The 21,864-nt window shown below is 40.5% G+C and overlaps 1 protein-coding gene across 1 annotated transcript in view; it reads right to left on the reverse strand.

Moving 5' to 3' along the window:
* Nucleotides 1-189: 189 nt before the first annotated feature.
* LOC136242481 (uncharacterized) overlaps nucleotides 190-21,864 on the reverse strand; it is a 33,328-nt gene continuing 11,653 nt past the window's right edge. The window contains exons 9-56 of the mRNA XM_066033911.1: nucleotides 20,840-21,169; nucleotides 19,245-19,568; nucleotides 18,852-19,187; nucleotides 18,481-18,783; nucleotides 18,274-18,428; nucleotides 18,016-18,217; nucleotides 17,639-17,962; nucleotides 17,448-17,586; nucleotides 17,182-17,390; nucleotides 16,801-17,127; nucleotides 16,419-16,736; nucleotides 16,040-16,372; nucleotides 15,636-15,977; nucleotides 15,253-15,573; nucleotides 14,837-15,196; nucleotides 14,463-14,789; nucleotides 14,078-14,404; nucleotides 13,078-13,434; nucleotides 12,577-12,891; nucleotides 12,119-12,445; nucleotides 11,718-12,038; nucleotides 11,321-11,662; nucleotides 10,607-11,263; nucleotides 10,212-10,547; nucleotides 9,795-10,124; nucleotides 9,411-9,740; nucleotides 8,990-9,316; nucleotides 8,579-8,941; nucleotides 7,853-8,527; nucleotides 6,824-7,159; nucleotides 6,391-6,720; nucleotides 5,994-6,335; nucleotides 5,554-5,880; nucleotides 5,163-5,495; nucleotides 4,769-5,104; nucleotides 4,509-4,703; nucleotides 4,314-4,451; nucleotides 3,783-4,121; nucleotides 3,522-3,722; nucleotides 3,332-3,463; nucleotides 2,858-3,202; nucleotides 2,486-2,803; nucleotides 1,430-1,771; nucleotides 1,190-1,375; nucleotides 938-1,141; nucleotides 737-878; nucleotides 554-648; nucleotides 190-492 (exon numbers count right to left, since the gene is read on the reverse strand). Of these exons, the coding sequence (XP_065889983.1) occupies nucleotides 425-492; nucleotides 554-648; nucleotides 737-878; nucleotides 938-1,141; nucleotides 1,190-1,375; nucleotides 1,430-1,771; nucleotides 2,486-2,803; nucleotides 2,858-3,202; nucleotides 3,332-3,463; nucleotides 3,522-3,722; nucleotides 3,783-4,121; nucleotides 4,314-4,451; nucleotides 4,509-4,703; nucleotides 4,769-5,104; nucleotides 5,163-5,495; nucleotides 5,554-5,880; nucleotides 5,994-6,335; nucleotides 6,391-6,720; nucleotides 6,824-7,159; nucleotides 7,853-8,527; nucleotides 8,579-8,941; nucleotides 8,990-9,316; nucleotides 9,411-9,740; nucleotides 9,795-10,124; nucleotides 10,212-10,547; nucleotides 10,607-11,263; nucleotides 11,321-11,662; nucleotides 11,718-12,038; nucleotides 12,119-12,445; nucleotides 12,577-12,891; nucleotides 13,078-13,434; nucleotides 14,078-14,404; nucleotides 14,463-14,789; nucleotides 14,837-15,196; nucleotides 15,253-15,573; nucleotides 15,636-15,977; nucleotides 16,040-16,372; nucleotides 16,419-16,736; nucleotides 16,801-17,127; nucleotides 17,182-17,390; nucleotides 17,448-17,586; nucleotides 17,639-17,962; nucleotides 18,016-18,217; nucleotides 18,274-18,428; nucleotides 18,481-18,783; nucleotides 18,852-19,187; nucleotides 19,245-19,568; nucleotides 20,840-21,169 (14,366 nt within the window). The 3' untranslated portion in view covers nucleotides 190-424. The remainder of the gene's footprint in view (nucleotides 493-553; nucleotides 649-736; nucleotides 879-937; nucleotides 1,142-1,189; nucleotides 1,376-1,429; nucleotides 1,772-2,485; nucleotides 2,804-2,857; nucleotides 3,203-3,331; nucleotides 3,464-3,521; nucleotides 3,723-3,782; nucleotides 4,122-4,313; nucleotides 4,452-4,508; nucleotides 4,704-4,768; nucleotides 5,105-5,162; nucleotides 5,496-5,553; nucleotides 5,881-5,993; nucleotides 6,336-6,390; nucleotides 6,721-6,823; nucleotides 7,160-7,852; nucleotides 8,528-8,578; nucleotides 8,942-8,989; nucleotides 9,317-9,410; nucleotides 9,741-9,794; nucleotides 10,125-10,211; nucleotides 10,548-10,606; nucleotides 11,264-11,320; nucleotides 11,663-11,717; nucleotides 12,039-12,118; nucleotides 12,446-12,576; nucleotides 12,892-13,077; nucleotides 13,435-14,077; nucleotides 14,405-14,462; nucleotides 14,790-14,836; nucleotides 15,197-15,252; nucleotides 15,574-15,635; nucleotides 15,978-16,039; nucleotides 16,373-16,418; nucleotides 16,737-16,800; nucleotides 17,128-17,181; nucleotides 17,391-17,447; nucleotides 17,587-17,638; nucleotides 17,963-18,015; nucleotides 18,218-18,273; nucleotides 18,429-18,480; nucleotides 18,784-18,851; nucleotides 19,188-19,244; nucleotides 19,569-20,839; nucleotides 21,170-21,864) is intronic.

Genomic DNA, 21,864 nt, shown 5'->3' on the forward strand with positions numbered 1-21,864 from the left:
TAAGTACTCAGTATGCAACTGCCAGACCAATTTTAAAACAAGCCTTTATCCTCTTAGTAAAAGTCTTATGAAGATTTCCAAGGTATGTCTAGTGATTCAGGCATCAACCAATTTTGTTTAGGCTTCCTAGTTATTTACTTCTGCAACCCCAACTACAATAGTAACCCCATGTGCTGTTGAATTACATGGTGTGAAAATATGTCAGTGTAGCTACTTTTAAAAATATGTAAGCTTTTGTTAATTAATCATCTATTTTGAACAGGTGTAAATACTGATTCAGATTAAACTATTTGGCTCTGACTTTCTTCATCAGATGACAGACATTTATTATATATATTTTTATAGTTACTATAGCCGGACAAGTAAGTTAACACAACTACATTAACTAAACTAATAGGATTGTTTCTTTTTCATCATACACATTTCAGATGGTGCCATCATCTTCAAAATTCTCCATCTCATCTGGATTAAGGTACAGCGGATTGGCAAAGGCTATAAAACAAAAGGTTGGTAAGACTACCTGTTGCATACAAGTTACAGTAAGTTTACTGACTAGATGGTTCTTTGCTCATGGGGTTCTCAAAGCCATCAAATGTAACGGCATCATCTGGTGACTGGAAGTGTACCTTATCATCTGCTTTAGGACGCCTAAAGTAAGAAAGATTTCTAATTTTATTTCTAGCAATATGTTGTACATGATTTTACATTAGAAGCAAAGTGCCATCTATTAGCCTACCTCTTCACCACAATGATTACTCCGATGGTCAAGATGATTACTACTACCAACAGGATGAGGATCACAGGAACAAGAATACCAATCAGAATATTCCTATTGCTATCATCATTGTTATCACCACCAGTCTGACCACCTGTTGGACCTATAATAGTATAACACATGAATGTAACTGTTCAATATGTTCTTCAATCTCTTTCTTACCAACAATTATGTTGCACTGTTGTAAGCTACCAACCCACTGGGCTCCACCAACAGGTGCATATTCACACCTTGCAGTCTGTGTAGTGTTATCAGGACAGGTGTAGGTGACGGTAGTGTTGACAGTGAAAGCTCCATCTGGTGATTCAGTCACCACTACAGTTGAGCTAGCTCCTCCCACTGATGGTGCACCACCACAAATTTGAGCTATTAAAAAATGTAAATGTTCGCTAATGGATAAATAAGCCAACTTACGAATGCAAGCAAATGGATCACCAGTCCAGCTGGTTGATTCTGCTCGACATTCTCTCTTGTTGTGATTATTGGATGACAGATATCCATAGAAACAAGTTAGTGTAGCAGTTGTCTTTGTTCCAGATGAGGAATCATAACTAATATATCCTCCTGTTGGCTCTGACAATGTGCCACAACTGGTCAGATCTACAAATTACATAGTAATGTTTGAGACCAAATATAATCAGCCTATTTAATTACCTAAGCACTGAACATTGGCTGGATAGCCAGTGGAACATGTTTGTGCTGGTTGGTTGACATATTCAGTGTAGTGACACTGGTTGAGGTCATTCTCTTGTCCACCACATCTCATCTGTGTGGCCCAATAACCAGTAGTACTCACTCCAAATACATTGCCTAATGGAACTTGTTGGGTAGTGTTAAATCCAAGGTATCTGCACACAACTAATGCATCATTGAGGTTCCACAAGTCTGCACAGATCTGAGCCCAGACATTGTTGACTCTAATTTCAACTCTTCCTGATCCAACACTGGTTCCTCCAAGCAATCTTATTCCTTGAATTGGTAGTTCTGCTTGTTCTCCTGTGAAAATATAAAATACACAATCCAATTATGAACAGATTTTACAAAACCAATCCAAATCATACATCAGGCAAAATCAAACTAACACCACCAATGCATAGCTACACTATCGCACTACTGGTTTTGACCCTCAGTATTACTCAAACTACTCAAGGCTGGTTTTAACAGACGTCTTTTCTGGGTGGTATGGAGAGCTCGAATGGCGGTTTCTGGCCTTGTGAGGGCCTGGCTTGGCAAGACTCAGTGGTTTACTGGTGGATAGCCTGATAATGTTGGCCAGACATTTTTCTGTTGATTTTGCTACATATCAGCCACTAAGAAGCCAGCACAGCCCTGTAATCTCATGTCTGGACTCCAATCGTGGTTTGCCTCCATTTTGAAGTCTACCTCTTGCCCACCCTGCCACCCCCCAGCATCCTCCCCTTTGTGAGCACTCGTGATACTACTTCGCTCATCCAACTGCTCAGATTTTCTATCTTTTTTGGTGGGAAACTTTACAAGCAGTTACAAGTACTGGAAGTGGTCTGAAAGGTAATAGATCATTGCATTTTTTGTGCAAATTTCATACGCATACTTGCTATCCTTGGCAAGTTATGCTGACTTGAATTCTTTAAAACCGTTTATCTCGAAATCTCTAATGTGCAATTTGGATTGTTTTTCCAAAATCCAATTGCAATATAGACTGCTAAGAGTTGTTGTGATCGAGTAACTCACCAGTACACACTATTGCAGTATCTTCACTGTGGAAACAATCATTATCTCCATAGCCAGGATGAGGACATGCACTCAACCATCTCTCATCTCCCGTACACTGTACTTCATCCAACCAAATTGGTTGATCATTGCTACCAACTGGGAATTCCAAGGGGTTGGCAATTCTTGAGATTGCACCCTGGTTGAGTTGATTACATACAACTTGTCCATCAAGCTTGTCAAAGTTGTCATCGCAAACTGTTCCCCATCTTCCATTAAAGAATACTTCCACACGACCAGAACTAGCAGTGCCATTGCTTAGTCGCACAGGATAGATTGCTATACATGAGGTAGAACAAATGAAGACTATGAGCTAACATCACTTATACTTACAGAAGCAAACAACTCCAACGTCTTCAGTGTGGTCTGATGCACATAGAGTTGGAGAATTAGGATTAAAGCCAGGACAACCGAACAGTGTAGTTTCATGTCCAGTACAGCCAACATTGCCAGTAACAATTGATTGTTCTTGATCGGCAATACCAAACATGTTATTTGTTGTCACTCCAGTGGTAAAGTTGGTTGCTCCAGTGTAGCCTAGTTGTCTGCAAACAACATCAGCTTCAGTGAGTGACCAGCCATCATCACAGACAGTACTCCAGGAACCACTGATGTTAACTTCAACACGACCAGCTCCAGGACTGTCTCCAATTATTCTAACACTAGAAACTCCAGTAGCTGAATAAAAACAATGTGTTGTAAACAAGCAAAGAACATATAATGATTTAATAAACATAAACATTATTTTAATCTTATACATATTATATATCATTTTGGTGTGCTACACAAATTTTTTTTGGCACTTACCAATGCATATCACTCCAGCATCTTCACTATGATCGCAATCATGGTCACCAGCAATAAACATACATTGACCCAAACTTCCTTCAGCTCCTGTACATTGGACTTCATCAAATTGTATTGGTACAGTTTGTTCAGCTGTAGATTAAGTATTATAACATCACAACAGCGATTGTGGATTATCCCTACTACACACCTCTTCCATAGAATGAGTTTGTGGTGGCTCCAATAGCTCCTGAATAGCCAAGCTGACGACATACTACGCTAGCATCAACCAAATCCCAATCATCATCACACACAGTTCCCCACTGATCATTATAGTACACCTCGACACGACCTTCACCATCAACATTTCCACCAACAATTCTTGTTGGCAGCAATGGAGGTGCTGTAACATCTGCAATATTTAATATGAGTTAAACCATTATGTCTATAGGGCTACTTAATGAAAACTAACTTGTACACTGTACTCCTGCAACTTGGCTGGTAAGACAACTGTGCTGGAAGTTGAAAGGACAATCAACAATGGCTCCTTCATGGCCTAGACAAGCAACATTGCTGATAAGAATTGGTACATCTCCTTGGCCAAACAGGTCAGCTGCTTGACGAATTCCTCGTGGAGTAATAGTTGACTGGCCCAACTGTCTACATGCCACTGCAGCATCAAAGTCACTCCATCCTTCATTGCATATTCCACTCCACTGGTTGTTAATACAGATCTCAATACGTCCAGTTAATACAGCTATGTCAGATCCATTCCTGAGTCTGATTGTTCCCTCCTCACAGGTTGGTTTTGCTGCATAAAAATAAAATTAGAACATTATTTATAATAGTTCCAGTTATCAGTTCTCTAATGTTGAACAATGTATTAAAGTGAACATGCTAGGTCAGATACAAAAAGTAAATCATTGTAAAGAATGTTGGTATTGATTGTTGCCAGTGTAATTATTCCATTGCAGTTCACAGCTATATTATTTACACAACTTACTGATGCAGATGACACCAGCATCCATAGAATGATCACAGGAACTTGTGTCAAGTTGTGATGGACACACAAACAAATTGGGTTCAAATCCTTGGCAAAGAACTTGAGTACGATGGATAGGACCAACTCCTTGACCAAAGCCTTAAAAACAAAAATTAATCTCAATATGACCTATTAAATGAGCTGTATTGCACTAACTTGCTCCACCAGTAGCTTGTAATGCTCCACTGTATCCCAAATCACGACAGGCTACTTCAGCATCAGCAAGTCCCCAGAACACATCACAGATGGTACCCCATTGGTCACCAACACGGACCTCTACACGGCCACTGCCTCGTTCAGTACTACCAGCAAGTCTTATATCTGATCTGTTCCTTCCACCAATATCACAGTCTTGAAAGTATTATACAATTTACGTAAGTATGATATGAATAATAATGACATTAATTCTGCATTACCTGTCATGTTGCAGCGAACACCAGCATCTTCACCATGTACACAGTTGTGAGAATTCCAACCATTGTGTGGACAGTCACTCAAGTAGAGTTCAGTTCCAGTACACTGAACATTGTCCAACCAAATTGTACCAGTTCCTTGACCAAATCCAGCTTGTAACACTGCTTGAGTAGCACCATTGGGACAACCAAACTCTCGACATACTACATGAGCATCTGGAAGTCCCCAGATATCATCACAGACAGTGCCCCATTCTCCATCATAAAATATTTCAACACGACCCTCAGTCTCATCCACACCACCAACAAGTCTTATTGGATAAGGCCCAACAGCATCATCTAATACAATACAGTAAGTGTATAAAATAGTTCTGTGCATATTATATGTCACACTTACTGGTACATACAACTCCAGCATCTTCAAAATGGAAGCAGTTGTGGGTACCAATACCATTGTGTCGACAATCTTGTAATCTGGTCTCATTACCCAGACACATTAAATTATCAAGATGAATGGGACCAGTACCAGCACCAAATGAAGCAAATCTAGTTGGACGTACTGCATCAGCAAACCCTAGCTGACGACATGCCACTCTAGCATCACGAATATCCCAGAAATCATCACAGACTGTGCCCCATTGGTTGTTGAAGCAGAGCTCAACACGTCCTTCAGTAAGGTCACCATTAACAAGACGTATATCTCCCTCAGTGCAGGGTCCATCAACAGTTGCTGCAGTAAATTAGAAATGACAGCTGACTACTGAACGATGTTATATACATATACTCACTTCTGCAAACAACCCCAACATCTTCAAAATGTACACAGTTGTGGTTTGTGGTGTATCTACACTGATATAAGTAGTTCTCATTTCCAGTACAGATCACATTATCAAAGTAGATTGGCTCAGAAGCTTCACCACTACCAAATTCACCAAAGTAGGCTGCTCTTTCTGCACCAGTATAATTGAGTTGACGACAAGCAACCTGTGCTTCTTCAAGACCAAAGAAGTCATCACATACAGAGCCAAATGTTCCATTAATTAACACCAGTAAACGACCTTCATTTGGTGTATCACCATCTACTAGTTCAATTGGGAACAGTTCCCTTCGTGTTGCTGTTATAAAGAAAACAAATATGCATAGCAATATACCTGTATGCACAGTAAGTTAGCAATTAATGTGTATAACTTATATTACAGCTACTTCATTAATACAATATGTTACTAACGATTGCACTGCACAGCAACATCCATGTTGTGACCACATCGAGTAGTATCTCCCCAACTTTCTGTAAAGAAGCATTCTCCAAATCTTCTTTCGTTTCCTGTACAGTCAACATTAGTTTGCCAGATGCGTCCACTCCCACTAGCATACAGAAAATCAGACACTGTACCAGTAGAAATGACATCAACATATCCCAGTTGTCTACAGAAAGTTCGAGCATCATTAAGGTCCCATCCCATATTACAAATGGTTCCCCATTCTCCATTGTACATCACCTCAACACGACCATTGTAAGGTTGATTATCTCCTTGCACTCTAACTGATAACGTGACAGGTGCTGAGGTATCTATAGAAAATGAGGCCATAATATATATGAACTAAAGCATGCTGTGAATACATACTAGTACACACGACGCCAGCATCTTCAAAGTGTCGACAGTTGTGCACTCCAAAGCCATTAGATCGACAGTCTTGTAGTCGTGTTTCATTTCCAGTGCACATCACATTATCAAGCCAAATTACACCAGTACCAGCACCATGGGTTGCAAACCTAGTAGCTTGGCGAGCATCTTGGAAACCCAGTTGTCGACACACTACTTGAGCATCAGCTAAGTCCCAGAAATCATCACAAACTGTACCCCATTGACCATCCCAGTACACTTCAACACGTCCAGAGAAAGCATCATCACCATCAGCAAGACGAAGAGTGCCAGGTGGATATAAGGTGACATCTATAAAATGGTATATGGAACATGTAAGTATTCATCACTCCAGTAAAGTCATTGATTACATTTACATGTTGCTATTGACTTTAAAAGTAATTGTAACGCTTACCAGGAGGACAACTAACACCAGCATCTTCAAAATGAAAACAGTTGTGTTCTCCAAATCCATTGTGTACACAGTCCACAAGCCTGTTCTCTGTACCTCTGCACTGTACATTATCCAGCCAGATAAAACCTGTTCCTGAACCAAAGGCAAACTGTTGAGCTGAAGCCCGACTAGTGCTTAAGCCCAATTGTCTACAAGCAACTTGAGCATCAAGATCTCCAAATATATCATCACAAACTGTTCCCCATTGGCCAAGGTAGCATACTTCTACACGTCCACTAATTCCATCTGAACCATCAGCAAGCCTGATATCACCATCATTACAAGGTATGTCACTACCTAAAATTTTGTATAACAGCAGTGATTTATAGAACTTTGCGTGGGCAATGGAAAAGTGTATTTTATCTTCTATAAGTACAGCTGAAGTGTGAACTGTACTTTATTGACAACCGACTGTATGTGATAGCTCACCAACTATAACTTTAAGACTTCAAGGCTTAGTAAAATACAATTATTGCAGTGATAAATTTTTGGTTTATCATCAACAGCCCCCAGGGCAGTGCCAACCAGAACTGAATAATCAGCAACTAAGTCAACTGAAAATCACAAATATGGTATACTGCACCAATTAAAAGGCTTGTTGCACTACAAGGAGGCTGGAACACTAGTGTTATAACTTGAATCTGCTATAGAAATGTCAATAAAGTAAATGTACAACCAGTGCAACCCATTAATAAGTGCCACATTAACATGGCTTATGCACTGGGCTTTAACAAACTAGGAAAGATCCATTAAAACATTTCCAGAAAAAAATTAAACTCTCAGCACTTGACTTTGATGCTAATAATACACTCGGCAATGTTTCATGCATTATTAGCATCTTGGCTACATACCTTGTCCTTTTATTCCTTTATTTTCCAATATATATATATAGCAATTGCAGCAATGCTTTAACATAATATATAAAACAGCAGTTTGTAAACAAGTGTGCCCATGTACATACTTTTATATACTTAATAATTGATCACTTACTATTACAGACAACACCAGCATCAAGACTATGATCAAGACAAGCACCACTTGCAATATTCCATCCATCATTGATGCAATCAAACAATGTAGGTTCATTGCCAACACATCCTACATTATTCAAGTAGACAGGACCAGTACCTGGACCGTAGGATTGTATGTAGAGTGCTCCATTGTAACCAAGTTGACGACAAACAACGCCTGCATCATTATTGTCCCAGTTTTGACTGCACACTGTACCCCATCCATTGTAGTTCTCATTGTAAACTTCCACTCTTCCTTCGTATTCTCTGGCACCACCAACAATTCTGACTGCAAGTGGCTGGCCATCAGGAGGTCGGTCAGGATAGTCACATACTACTGAAGCATCCTCAAAATGTCTACAATTGTGTTGACCCCATCCATCAAAGCTACAGTCCCACAGGTTGTCTTCTATACCCAAACACTGCACATCATCCATCCAGATGCGACCGGTTCCTTGGCCATAGCGTGCAAACAGTGGAGCCTCTAGAGCACGACCAAATCCAAGTTGTCCACAGACTACATCTGCATCAGTGAGTCCCCAGAAATCATCACACACTGTACCCCATTCTCCATTGAAGAACACCTCTACTCTTCCTTCATTACTGTTGTTGCTACCTGCTAATCTTATGGAGATGTTTGTGTTGACCACATCATCTGTAAAGGAATCATCAATGCCCTAGCACATTGAATAAATAATGAACTTACTTGTACAGTAAACTCCTGAATCCTCAAAGTGAGAACAATCTTCAACACCAAAGCCAGGATGAGGGCACAAGCCAAGATTTATTTCATCTCCAGTACAGCGGATGTTATCCAACCACACTGGAACTGAATTGTTCACTATAGTACCAAATGTGCGGTCAGCAAATCGGGTGATATTTAAAACACTACTAAATCCCAATTGTCGACAAACCACACGTGCATCCAAGAAGTCCCAGTTGTCATCACAGACAGTTCCCCATTCACCATCATGAAGTACTTCAACTCTTCCTATTCCTGTTGATGAACTGACTACCCCATTGTTGACCAATCGAACGCCAATCATTTGACCACTAGTGAGTGTTTCATCTGTAAAGAATAGTATCAATACAGTGTTTGTTTAGTAGAATGTCATACTTGTGCAGATCACTCCAGCCTCATTGTTGGTATTACAGAAAGTTTCTCCCCAACCAGAATGAGCACAGAACTGGATGCTACTTTCATTTCCACGACATGAAACAAAATCCAACCATAGTTGAGAATTTTCAATTGAGGGTGGGAATGTAGAGTCAATGGTTGGTCTCAAAGCTGACATATAGCCCAACTGTCTACAGATAACCATGGCATCATTTATGTCCCATCCATTATCACAGATGGCACCCCATTGACCCTGGTAGTGGACATCAACACGACCTTCAGAATGTGAAGATCCATTTCGTAGTCGTACATCATAGTCCTTGGGAGCTGGAATATACAATGATTTACAAGATAAACTACAGTATTATTACTGTCAAATATTTCATATGCAAAATATGTATAGAATGAAAATCATGCTTACCTCTACATCTTACACCAGAATCTTCACTATGACTGCAGTCATGAGTTCCAAATCCATTGTGAGGACATTCTACTAATGCTTGTTCACTACCAGTACACAGAAGGTTGTCTAGCCATATTTGACCTGTGCCAGCACCAAATGCTGCAAGCCTCAAAGCCTCAGTAGCACCAGTGAAATGTAACTGTCGACAAACCACCTCAGCATCATTGATGTCCCAGCTGTCATCACATACAGTACCCCACTGACCATTGTAAAAGAACTCCACTCTTCCTTCATATTCTGTAGCACCTCCTATTAATCTTACTGAGTATTGGGGTGGTGGAGTGTTATCTATAGTAACAAAGTTTAGTAAGAATGCATATTAATATAACAAATGATTCTTACCAATACACTCAACTCCAACATCTTCAAAGTGGAAACAGTTATGGCTGCCAAATGCTCTAGCCGGGCAGTTTTCCAATGAGGTCTCATTTCCTGTGCAGCGAACATCATCAAGCCAGATTTGACCAGTACCTTGGCCAAACTCCAAGAATCTTGCCACCCTCAAGGCACCTGGATAACCAAGTTGCCTACACACCACATTGGCACTTCCGAGGTCAAAGAAGTCATCACACACAGTTCCCCATATACCAGCATACAGAACTTCTACTCTTCCTTCAAATTCATTTTGTCCATTTACTAACCGTACCTGGATTGGTGGCTGTGTTCCATTAGCTGGAAAAATATATGTAGCAGGAGTAATAAATGAATCAAAAAATATCAATAAAATTGTATGCCTCATGTAAAATAGTAAAAACTTACACAGGCAGATGACACCAGCATCCTCAAAATGGGCACAATTATGTGATCCCCAAGCATTGTGTGGGCAGGAATCAATGTTTTCTTCATTTCCAGCACAATTCACATTGTCTAACCAAATGGGATCTACACCCTGGCCAAATCCTGCTCTGCTAACAGCAATAGCACCAACTGGATTCAACCCCAACTGTCGACATGCAACCATTGCTCCAAGATTATCAAAGAAATCATCACAAACTGTTCCCCACTGGCCTTCATAATATACTTCAAGCCTTCCAGTCATATTAGTGTTGTCTGCATCATTTATCAGCCTAATGTCACCAGGAGATGGTCCAGTATCTGTTGCAATGATACGTCAAAATTATGATAGAGTGCAATTTTATGTAAATTTACTGTACCTGATGAGCAAACAACACCAGCATCTTCAAAGTGAGCACAGTTGTGTACTCCCCATCCATTATGTGAACAGTCTTCTACTCTTGTCTCATTTCCTCTACACTGCACATTGTCCAACCAGATGGTGCCTGATCCTTGCCCAAAGCTGGCACGGCTTGTAGCTTGTAAGCCACGTCCAAATCCAAGTTGTCTACAAATCACATGAGCATCCTCAATACTCCAGAGGTCATCACAGATTGTTCCCCATGTTCCAAGGTACAGCACTTCAACTCTTCCCTCTAGCTCACTGCTTCCACCAATGAGTCTGATTTCAGTTGGTGGTGGTGGTCCAGTAAAATTACTACATCTCACAGAGACATCTTCCCTGTGCTGACAGTTGTGAATAGCAAATCCATTGAATGTGCAGTTTCCAAGACAATTGTCATCAGATGCACACCGTACATTATCCATCCAGATAGTGCCAGTACCTTCACCAAAGCGGGCGTTGTAGTAGTATGCCACTGCTCCAGAGTAACCAAGTTGTATACAGACAGTGTTAGCTTCTTCTTGACCCCACAAATCATCACACACAGTTCCCCAAGTATTGTTATAGTACACTTCTACTCTACCCTCATACTGGTCACTTCCACCAACAAGACGTACTGGAGGACAGCTAGGTACTGTAGTTGTTAATACAACACATAATTATTATATTTAAACAGACAATTTATGCATACTTAAGCATTCAGCTGAGGCATCTTCAGAGTGTTGACAATTATGGCTGCCGATTTGATTACCACCACAGGTAAAAAGATCAGGCTCAGTTCCAAGACATCTTAAGTTATCTAGCCAAATAGGTCCAGTTCCTTGACCATATCTAGCAAATCGTGGGGCAGCAACAGCATCAGGATATCCAAGTTGGCGGCACACCACTCTGGCATCAGTTATTCCCCAGAAGTCATCACAGATAGTACCCCACTGTGCATTGTCAAATCCACCAGTACTGTTGGTGTAAACTTCTACACGACCTGTATGCTCATTGGGCCCATTAACCAGTCTAACTTGATGGACGGGTATGTCTACAAATGTTATTCATTTAAAAAAAATCATATTTACAAGTGAAACATTCCTTACTTGTGCACTGAACACTGGCATCTTCAAAATGAATACAGTTGTGCGTTCCAATTCCATTATGTGGACACTGATCAAGTCGAGACTCAGTTCCAGTACAGTGTACATTATCAAGCCAAATTGGTCCAGTTCCCTGTCCAAACTGTGATGTACGATAGGCAAACACTGCACGCAGAAAACCAAGCTGTCTACACACAACAGCAGCATCATTCAGATCCCAGAAATCATCACAGACTGTACCCCATTGACCATAAAAGATTTCTACACGACCTTCATTATCAGAAGAACCACCAACCAGACGAAGTGTACCATTGCTTGTGGTATCTATGTATACACAAATAACATAGTAAAATGAGGTTTCACTAGCAGGGAGGGTGTGTATTTGTGTTTAAGGGCTTACGTACTTCCACACCAGACACCAGCATCCATTGCATGTGTACAATTTGTGATTCCCCAGCCAGAAAAGGCACAGTCAGAAAGATGTTCTTCACTACTTCTGCAACGTACATTGTCCATCCACACAAATCCAGTTCCCTGGCCAAATGCAGCTGAGCTGTACACCTGAATTACTCCAACATAACCCAGCTCTTGGCATACAACCTCAGCATCATTGATATCCCATAGACTATCACAAATGGTACCCCATGCATTACTGTAATAGATTTCCACTCGTCCCTGGCCTGGTTGATCACCTCCAACAAGTTGAACTTCAAACTGATGAGGGCCAGGATCTACACAGTATTGAATTTGCTAAATAATTTGCGTAGATACAAATGCTTAGACACACACACACACACACACACACACACACACACACACACACACACACACACACACACGCACGCACACATATATGCCATACCAGAGCAGCGAACACCAGCATCTTCAGAATGTAAACAGTCGTGTGCACCCCAGCCATTGTGAGTACAATTCCCTATACATCCCTCAGAACCAGTGCATCGCACATTATCTAACCAAATACTACCACTTCCTTGTCCAAAAGCAGCAAACCTCAAAGCAGCTGTTGCAGGTCCAAATCCAAGATGTCTACACACTACATGGGCATCAAGGATACCCCAGAAGTCATCACAGATAGTTCCCCATTGGTTTTGATAATAAACCTCTACACGACCTTCAAAGTTGTTGACTCCTCCAACCAGTCTTACTGGTGGACAAACTACAGATGTGATATAAACAACTATAGTACAAACTTAGCACAACAAAATGAGTATTAATATTAATGACACACTGTGTGCTATGCACATGTGATGTAAATGTGTACACACAAAGAAATGTTATGCACACTCTCCTGTACTATGTACATGCAAAACACAAACAGTAAATATAGCATACAAACACATACTTGATGCAGTGTTGTTTTCAGTAGCATTGGGTCGACACACAATATAGACATCTTCAAAGTGAGCACAGTTGTGTGATCCTGGTCCATTGTTGGGACAATCCCAAATGAAGAATTCAGTACCAGCACATCTCACATTGTCCAACCAGATTGGTAATCCTTCACCAGCCACAGCAATACCATCAGAGACTATTGCACCAGCAGGATAACCAAGTTGTCTGCATACAATATCAGCTTCATCAAGTCCCCAGAAGTCATCACAGACAGTTCCCCACACACCATTGACTTGTACTTCCAATCTACCTTCATTCTCACTTGATCCATTGACCAATCTCACACCACCATACAGTGGATCAGTGACTAAATAAAGATAGTGTGGTGCAGTAATCATGCAGCTAGTGTAGTAATCAACGATATAGAAGTCATGCTTTAGTTACCACTGCACACTATTTTGCTCATTCACGGTACCACTTCCTGATCATCTTACTCAGAGCATTCATCTTGCGTGCCCAAACTACTTCAATTTTTGGTGATCAGACTATCACAACTGGTAGTCTGGCTAGTTTAATTGCAATCATGCTGTCTAACTAGTTGGTATACTGTATGGAAAATACGGTATGAGGCAGCCTCCCATGCAAAGTAAAATATATCTTATTTCACTACTTTTTATCATGTAGATCTATACTTCATATTTAAGTTAGTTTTTGTTATAGCATAACTAAGTAAAAAGCACATGTGTGATTATTCTCTTAGAAAATCATACATCAAGTTATGCTTGGCATCGGATTGTCAGCAGCAATTTTAGCTGAATAACAGAGGTGTTCTGGTTACCTTGATTCTATAAAACCGATATTGCCAAGTCATACGTGAGACTAAATTTGAGTGATATTTTGTGGCAGGAAAGCACTATCTTTCTGATCCCTACTATGCAGTACTACCATACCCTATCATACAGTAATACTGTACTGTATGTTAATACTTCAAAATTAGGTGTTTATCAAACCTTGACATACAACACCAGCATCTTCAGAGTGTGAACAATCGTGTACTCCTACACTGTTTCCAGGACATTCACAGAGATTGGCTTCAGTGCCTGTACAACGAAGTTGGTCAAGCCAAATTGGACCAGATGACTGGCCAAATGCTGCAAACCGTGGAGCAGATACAGCTCTAGTGAAACCAAGTTGAGTGCACACAACATTCGCATCATTCACACCCCAAAAATCATCACAGACTGATCCCCAAGTGCCATTATAAATGATTTCAACACGTCCTTGCCATGTGTAATCTCCATCTAGCAGTCGAGACTGACATTGTGTAGGAGTAGGATCTATAATAAGCAGTTGTCATCATTAACATTAATTGGTATTGCAAACATTGTTACCTACCATCACATGTCACTTCAACTACTCCTGAAGTACATGGTACATCCCAGCCATAGTAATCACAATCCACCAATCTACCCTCTTCTCCATAACAGAAAACTTCAGTGATCCATGTGAAAGGATTAGTTGGATTATTCCTCTTTGATTCTAGACTTTGGTAGCCCAGTTGTCTACATGCAACACTTCCTTCATTTGCACCAAAGAATCTGTTAGCATCACAGATAGATCCCCATCGTCCATTGTAGAACACTTGAAGTATTCCTTGACGTGGTGAAGTGCCATTCACCAACCGTAGTAATCCATCATCAGGTCGTGAAGGTGGTGGAGAATCTGTCATAAACAAGCTATACAATGCTACATGATGTCACACAACTTACTGGAACACACCACTCCAGCATCATCAGGATGAGCACAGTAGAAAACATCTCCAAGTGGTAAACTGGGACAATATGCAAGTTCAGTTTCATTTCCACGGCAGTCAACTAAAGCAATATAAATCTCTCCAGTTCCCTGTCCAAAATATGCATCTCTGGTTGCATTTAAAGCATAAGAGTATCCCAACTGTCTGCACACCACCTCGGCATCCCTAATACCCCAATAGGGATCACAAACTGTTCCCCATTCACCATTGTACAAGATCTCTACTCGTCCTTGGCTACCATTGACAGTACCTGTAAGGTCATCTACCAGTCTTACACAGTGTGTACCACAAGGATGAGTTATGTCATTAGTATTGGCTATAAAAATAGAAGATAAGTAAGTAATGACAACATGACAGTATCACATCTCTTACGTTGACAAATTATTCCAACATCTTCAGAATGGACACAGTTGTGAGTACCCACTCCAGCATGAGCACAATCCAAGATGCTACTCTCAGTACCAGTACAACCCACATTATCAAGCCACACTGGTCCAGAGCCTGGTCCATAGTAAGTGGATGGAGCTAGTGCACTACTGTAGCCCAATTGTCGACAGACAACATCAGCATCAACTTGATTGAAAGCATCATCGCACACAGTACCCCACAATCCATTAAAACACACTTCAAGACGACCAGCATATGGAACTGTGCTACCATCTAATCTGACAGTGTTTGTGCCACAAGTTGTCTCTAGAAAATTATTAAACAATAATGATATAGTAACTTAGTGGTGGTATACATGTTTAGTTTACCAAAGCAATGGACTCCAACATCTTCAAAGTGTACGCAGTTGTGATCACCCAAAGACTCCATGATGTTTGGACACAATGTAATGTTTGATTCTGTTCCATTACAAGCAAGATTATCCAGCCATATTGGCTGTGAAGTAGCACCTTCACCAAATGAACGGAAAGATGCAGGAACACCACCCAGACTGTAACCCAGTTGACGACAAATCACACTGGCATCATTAGCATCAAAAAGATCATCACAAATGGTTCCCCATTGGCCTCCATAAAACACCTCAACACGACCTTCACTTGCAACATCACCATTAACAAGACGAAGATCAAAATTGTTTTCATTGCCAGTGTCTAAAGCATACATTGCACATTAATGTATGCTCAGTAATATTTGATGGTACATGTGTACTTACCACAAACAATGTTGACATCTTGAGCATGAGTACAAGAACTAGTCCCTCCTCCAATCTCAACTGTACATGCTGACAGGCTGTCTTCGGTACCATGACAACCAACTCTATCTAGCCAAACAGGACCAGTCCCTCTCCCAAATGTAATGGAAGAGCTCAACACCAAGCCTCCTGATGGATAGCCTAATTCTCTGCAGGCTACATTAGCAGCTGTTTGATCGAACCCATTTCGACAGACGGTACCCCATGCTCCATACAAGTAAACTTCTAGAATACCAGCTGAAGTATTAGGGTTAGGAAACAATCTGAGAGTGAAGGGATCTATAGCTCCACCACCTAAACAAGAGATAAATTGGTTACTCAACTTGTGCATTATGTCTACCTCCACATCGAACACCAACATCTTCAAAGTGAGCACAATTATGATCACCAAATGGAGCAGCTGGACATTGGAACAAGGTGCTCTCATGTCCACCACACTGCACATCATCCAACCAGATGGTGCCGTTTCCCTGTCCAAAGTATCCATTGCCAAATGCAATAGCATTAGTAGCAGTGTAGCCAAGTTGTCTGCACACCACAGCTGCATCAACACTACCAAAAAGATCATCACAAACTGTTCCCCATTGTCCATTCCACAATATTTCCAAGCGACCCTCATATTCATTGCTGCCACCAACAAGACGGATGGCTGGGGGTGCTGTATAGAAGATGAAGCACACAAATCAACTTTATCCAACCTCAATATATTATTTACTACTTACAGCCACAGATCAATCCTGCATCTTCTCCATGGAAACAGTTGTGTACACCAAATCCATTATGGGTACAGTCAATCAGTTGAGCCTCTGATCCTGTACAGAATAAATTATCCAACCAGATTTCTCCTGTTCCTTGTCCATAAAAGGCACGTGTTCTTGTTGCTACAAATGGTAGTCCCAATTGACGACAAGCAACTCTACCATCATTTCCACTCCAGAAGTCATCACAAACAGTTCCCCATACATCATCATGGCATACTTCAACACGACCTTCAAAGTCATCAGCACCTCCCACAAGACGAATATCACCTTCGGTACAAGTTGTTTCATCTGTGAAGGAGAACCACACATCATGTAAGTGCAGTCATATGGCTTGTAACAGACTTGATCCAGTGCATCCAACACCAGCATCTTCAGAATGTGTACAGTCATTGTTTCCCCAGCCATTGTGTTGACACTCAGACAAGTAGTGATCTCCAGTAGTACACTGTACTTCATCCAACCAGATACGATGATTTGGGTCTACACCACCAAAATAGCTGCCTGTGTATGCTCTGATTGCATCACCATATCCAAGTTGACGACAAACAACACTGAAAAATCATAAGAAATGCAAAACATGAATATTTAATTTCAGAGTAAGTACATACCCAGCAGCTATTATATCCCAGTTATCATCACATACTGTTCCCCACTGTCCATTATAGTACACCTCAACACGGCCTTCAAACTGGTTACTACCACCTTCTATTCGAATTGGAGCTTGCACAAGTGGTGTGGTAGTGTTAGCTAGGAATAAAACACAAGTCATATATATAAATATGCATTATACAACACATACATGAGCAGATGACACCGGCATCTTCACTGTGATCACAGTTGCTGTTGCCCCATCCTGAGGATATACACTGACCAAGTAATTGTTCAGCACCATGACACTGTACATCATCCATCCAGATTGTGCCTGTTCCTTGTCCAAATTGAGCCCTTCTAGGAGCTTCAACTGCACTTGCATATCCCAACTGATAGCATACTACATTAGCATCATTGATGTCCCAGTCATCATCACAAACAGTGCCCCAAGAGTCTCCAAAGAAGATTTCAACTCGTCCTTCATTTTCTGTACTTCCACCTACCAATCTAACATTAAAAGTCCTATCATCATCTAAATAAAATCATCAAATTACATCTGGGTTATATCATCTACTACAACCTTACTTGCACACACTACACCAGCATCTTGTGAATGATCACAATTGTCAGCCAATGTTCCTAGTCCTGGATTTGTGCAAGCACCAATATTTCCTTCCTGGCCTGTACACTGCAAATTATCAAACCATACGGGACCATTTCCTTGACCATAGAAAGCATTGACAGTAGCATCAACAGCTCGTAGGTATCCAAGTTGATGACACACAACCTGTTGTATAATCAGGTAATGAACTGCCATGCATTGTTATTGTTATTATGACTTACATTAGCATCAGTTATTCCAAAGCCATTATCACAGATTGTTCCCCATTGTTTGTTGGCCAGTAACTCCACACGTCCATCATAATCAGAGTAACCATTTGCTAAACGTACTTGATAGTTGTTTTGTGGTGGTAGTGTTCCGTTGACTGGTGACTCAGCTGGAAATAAATTATATACCAATTACCAGAGTAGGTGTATATATAGACTTACTGTAGCATTCAACGTATACTTGAAGACAGGAAGTTGTTGCAACTGTGTAATTGCAATTTTGAATGGATGTTGCATCTTCTGGGCACTGGAGACTTGTTGCACCAGAACTGCAGCTTGATGGTCCAGTTGAATAACGGTAAAGTCCAGGAAACCCTAGCTGAGAGCAAATCAATTCACCATGTTGTCTACTGAAGCTGTCACCACAGAAACAGGTCCAGGCTGAGTTATCACACACCTCAGCTCTACCTTGGTAGTAATCATTGCCATTGAGTCTGACATTTCCATTTGGAGGGCAAACATAATCTGCATAAAAATTTTGATTGGTGCATATTAACATCTATATAACCATACTATACATACTACTAGATTACCTGTAGTTATGCATTCTACACCAGCATCTTGATCGTGAGTACAATCATTGATCCTCCATCCCTTGTTAGGGCAGTCCTCCAGTCGAGATTCACTAGTATTACACTGTAGGTTATCCAGCCAGATGGGACCTTCACCAGCTCCGAAATATGCTGAACCATAAGCTCTTCTTGCTCCTTGGAAGCCTAACTGTCTACATGCTACATCAGCATCTTGAAGTGACCATTCATCATCACACACAGTGCCCCACACTCCAACATAGCAATACTCTACACGTCCACTATTTGTAGCATTAGAACCATTCAACTGCAGCCTGATGGGATTTTCTGGACAAGGATCTGAATAGTATTAAATAATAGAAGTGTATACTGCTGCAGTAGTTAGACAATACTTACTGGGAGTACAATAAACTCCAGCATCTTCAAAGTGGTTGCAATTTTCTACACCCAATCCATTATTGGGACATCGGATTAGGCTGTCTTCAGTTCCATTACATAGCAGGTTGTCCAACAATATGACACCAGTGCCTGGTCCAAATCTTGTACCACTGTATGCTATAGCTCCATCAGTGGGGTAGCCCAGTTGACGACATGCTACTTGAGCATCCAAGTTATTCCATCGGTCATGACATACTGTTCCCCAGGCAGTATTGCATGCAACACGAATCTCCACTCTTCCCTCATTAGGCAATGTTCCACCCACTAATCGGATACGTTGAGCTGAAATATGTAACAAAAATCAGAAATTTCCATAATTGATACAACTTGTGTGTTATATAATAGGCATGTGTGTGTGTGTGTGTGTAGTGTGTGTGTAGTGTGTGTGTGTGTGTGTGTGTGTGTAGTGTGTGTGTGTATGTGTGTGTGTGTGTGTGTAGTGTGTGTGTGTGTGTGTGTAGTGTGTGTGTGTGTGTGTGTAGTGTGTGTGTGTGTGTGTGTGTGTGTGTGTGTAGTGTGTAGTGTGTGTGTGTGTGTGTGTGTGTGTGTGTGTGTGTGTGTGTGTGTGTGTGTGTGTGTGTGTGTGTGTGTGTGTGTGTGTGTGTGTGTGTGTGGCAATTGAACTAAAAATTACATGGTCAGAAATTGTCAAGGGATTTAATTGCACAATAATCATTGATATTTTAATTATCAATTCTCATAAATGAAGGGTTACTGAAATATCATAATGTGCATCTTCAACAGGCCAATCTAACATAATAATCTAATCATTTGATATATATAGAGTGTTGGTCCAACCATTTATTTTAAGAAAAGAGAAATCTAGCTTGACTGCAAATTTGTGAAAATACTGTTCAAGAGATAAAAACGCTAAAGTGGCTGTTAAGTGATGGGGTGTTAGCAACAAGAAATGCCAAATGCAATAAAGTACTTAACCAATGGTTAACCAATGGGGATAAATTAAGTCTTATGAAACAAATGAGAGCTTCAAACATCCCTCATGGCAATTTGGTAGTACTGAGACATGCTCTACTAATTACTTAGGTTTCTGCAAAAATTGCCAATTACCAAACTGTTTTATAATTCTTTCCCTACCTCACTGACTCACTGATGCCTAGAGATACAGTACTCATAGTGAAAAATGGTTACAGCTACTGTTATAACTTTACTATTATGGGGATGTATCAGTTACTAATGTACAGTAAGTGTTGCCTTTCTTTGCCATTCTTGGCCACCTCAGTGAACTCAGTCTTTTTCCTTTTTGTCACTGCGTCTTATACTATTGTTTCTATATACAAAGGAGTTTATGTATGCAGTTGGGGAAGGCCATGCATGGTAGTGACACGGTGTTACTGACAATATAAGAGTAGTTCTATCACATGAGTTAGAATGTAGTTGATAATATGCACTAGGGAACTACGGTAAGCAATAATATATTATATGTTTTACAATTTTGTTTACTTTTGATCAATGTGATCACTATTGTTATAATAGAATTCCAGTTAGATTCAATTTGTAACATTAATTTCAGTGATGATACACAGCTTCATTACCTGCAGGGCATTGATTGCATCGAACACCAGCATCTTTACCATGGCCACAGTTGTGTCTGCCAATTGGGTTAGCTGGACAATCAGCAAGTGATGTCTCATTACCCACACAATGTACATTATCAAGATAAAGTGGATGTTGGAAGCCTCCTCCAAATGCTGCACGTGGTACTGCTTCACGAGCACTAAGAAATCCCAGTTGTCTGCACACAACATTAGCATCATTGATGTCCCAAAAGTCATCACAAACTGTGCCCCATCGGCCACTCAGATAAATTTCCACTCGGCCTTCAGTCTCATCACGTCCATTAACCAATCTAACACTGCCTTCATCTATAAATGAAATGTATCTTCAAAATGATTGTATGAGTGTATGTATACATTGTTTATGATATTCTTTGGTTATAGTTATATCACAGCAGGAGTAGAATATCTCAAGTTGTTGACATGACATTAAAACTACTCTTGTTGTGATATAACTAGCATATATCAAAGTGAAAAACTTGTGGATACTTTGGTGCATACAGCTTCATATATGGCTTGCATAGACATGTTACACCACTGCAATTTGATTTTTAAGGTTATGTGTTTGCTTAATTTTCTTTGCTGCATTTGCTGTTTGCAAAAAATACTTTATTTATTAAGACTTTACAGCACAAGTGCTGAAGGTCTCCTGGTCACAAAACCTGTTTAAAGTTGTTACAGAAAGTATGTTTGAAAAGGTGGAGAAAGGAGAAAAAAAAATCCATGACTCGACCTGGGCAGCCTCAAACCTGCAGCCATCTGATTAATGCTTGAACACTTACAGGAGTCTGCCAGGCGGTCAGGATGTTTTCTCCTTGTTAATTTCAAGTATATGTATCCATGTGAACCTTAGAGAGTGATTTTATTATCTCAAAGTACCCCAAGTGGAACCAAGTGGACATTATTTTATTTATTAAGACTTTATAGCACAAGTGCTGAAGGTCTGTAGGACTCCTGGTCCTACAGCCTGTTTAAAGTTGTTATAGACAGTATGTTTGAAAAGG

Source organism: Dysidea avara, chromosome 13 (assembly GCF_963678975.1).
Source record: "Dysidea avara chromosome 13, odDysAvar1.4, whole genome shotgun sequence".
Taxonomy (NCBI): Eukaryota; Metazoa; Porifera; class Demospongiae; order Dictyoceratida; family Dysideidae; genus Dysidea; species Dysidea avara.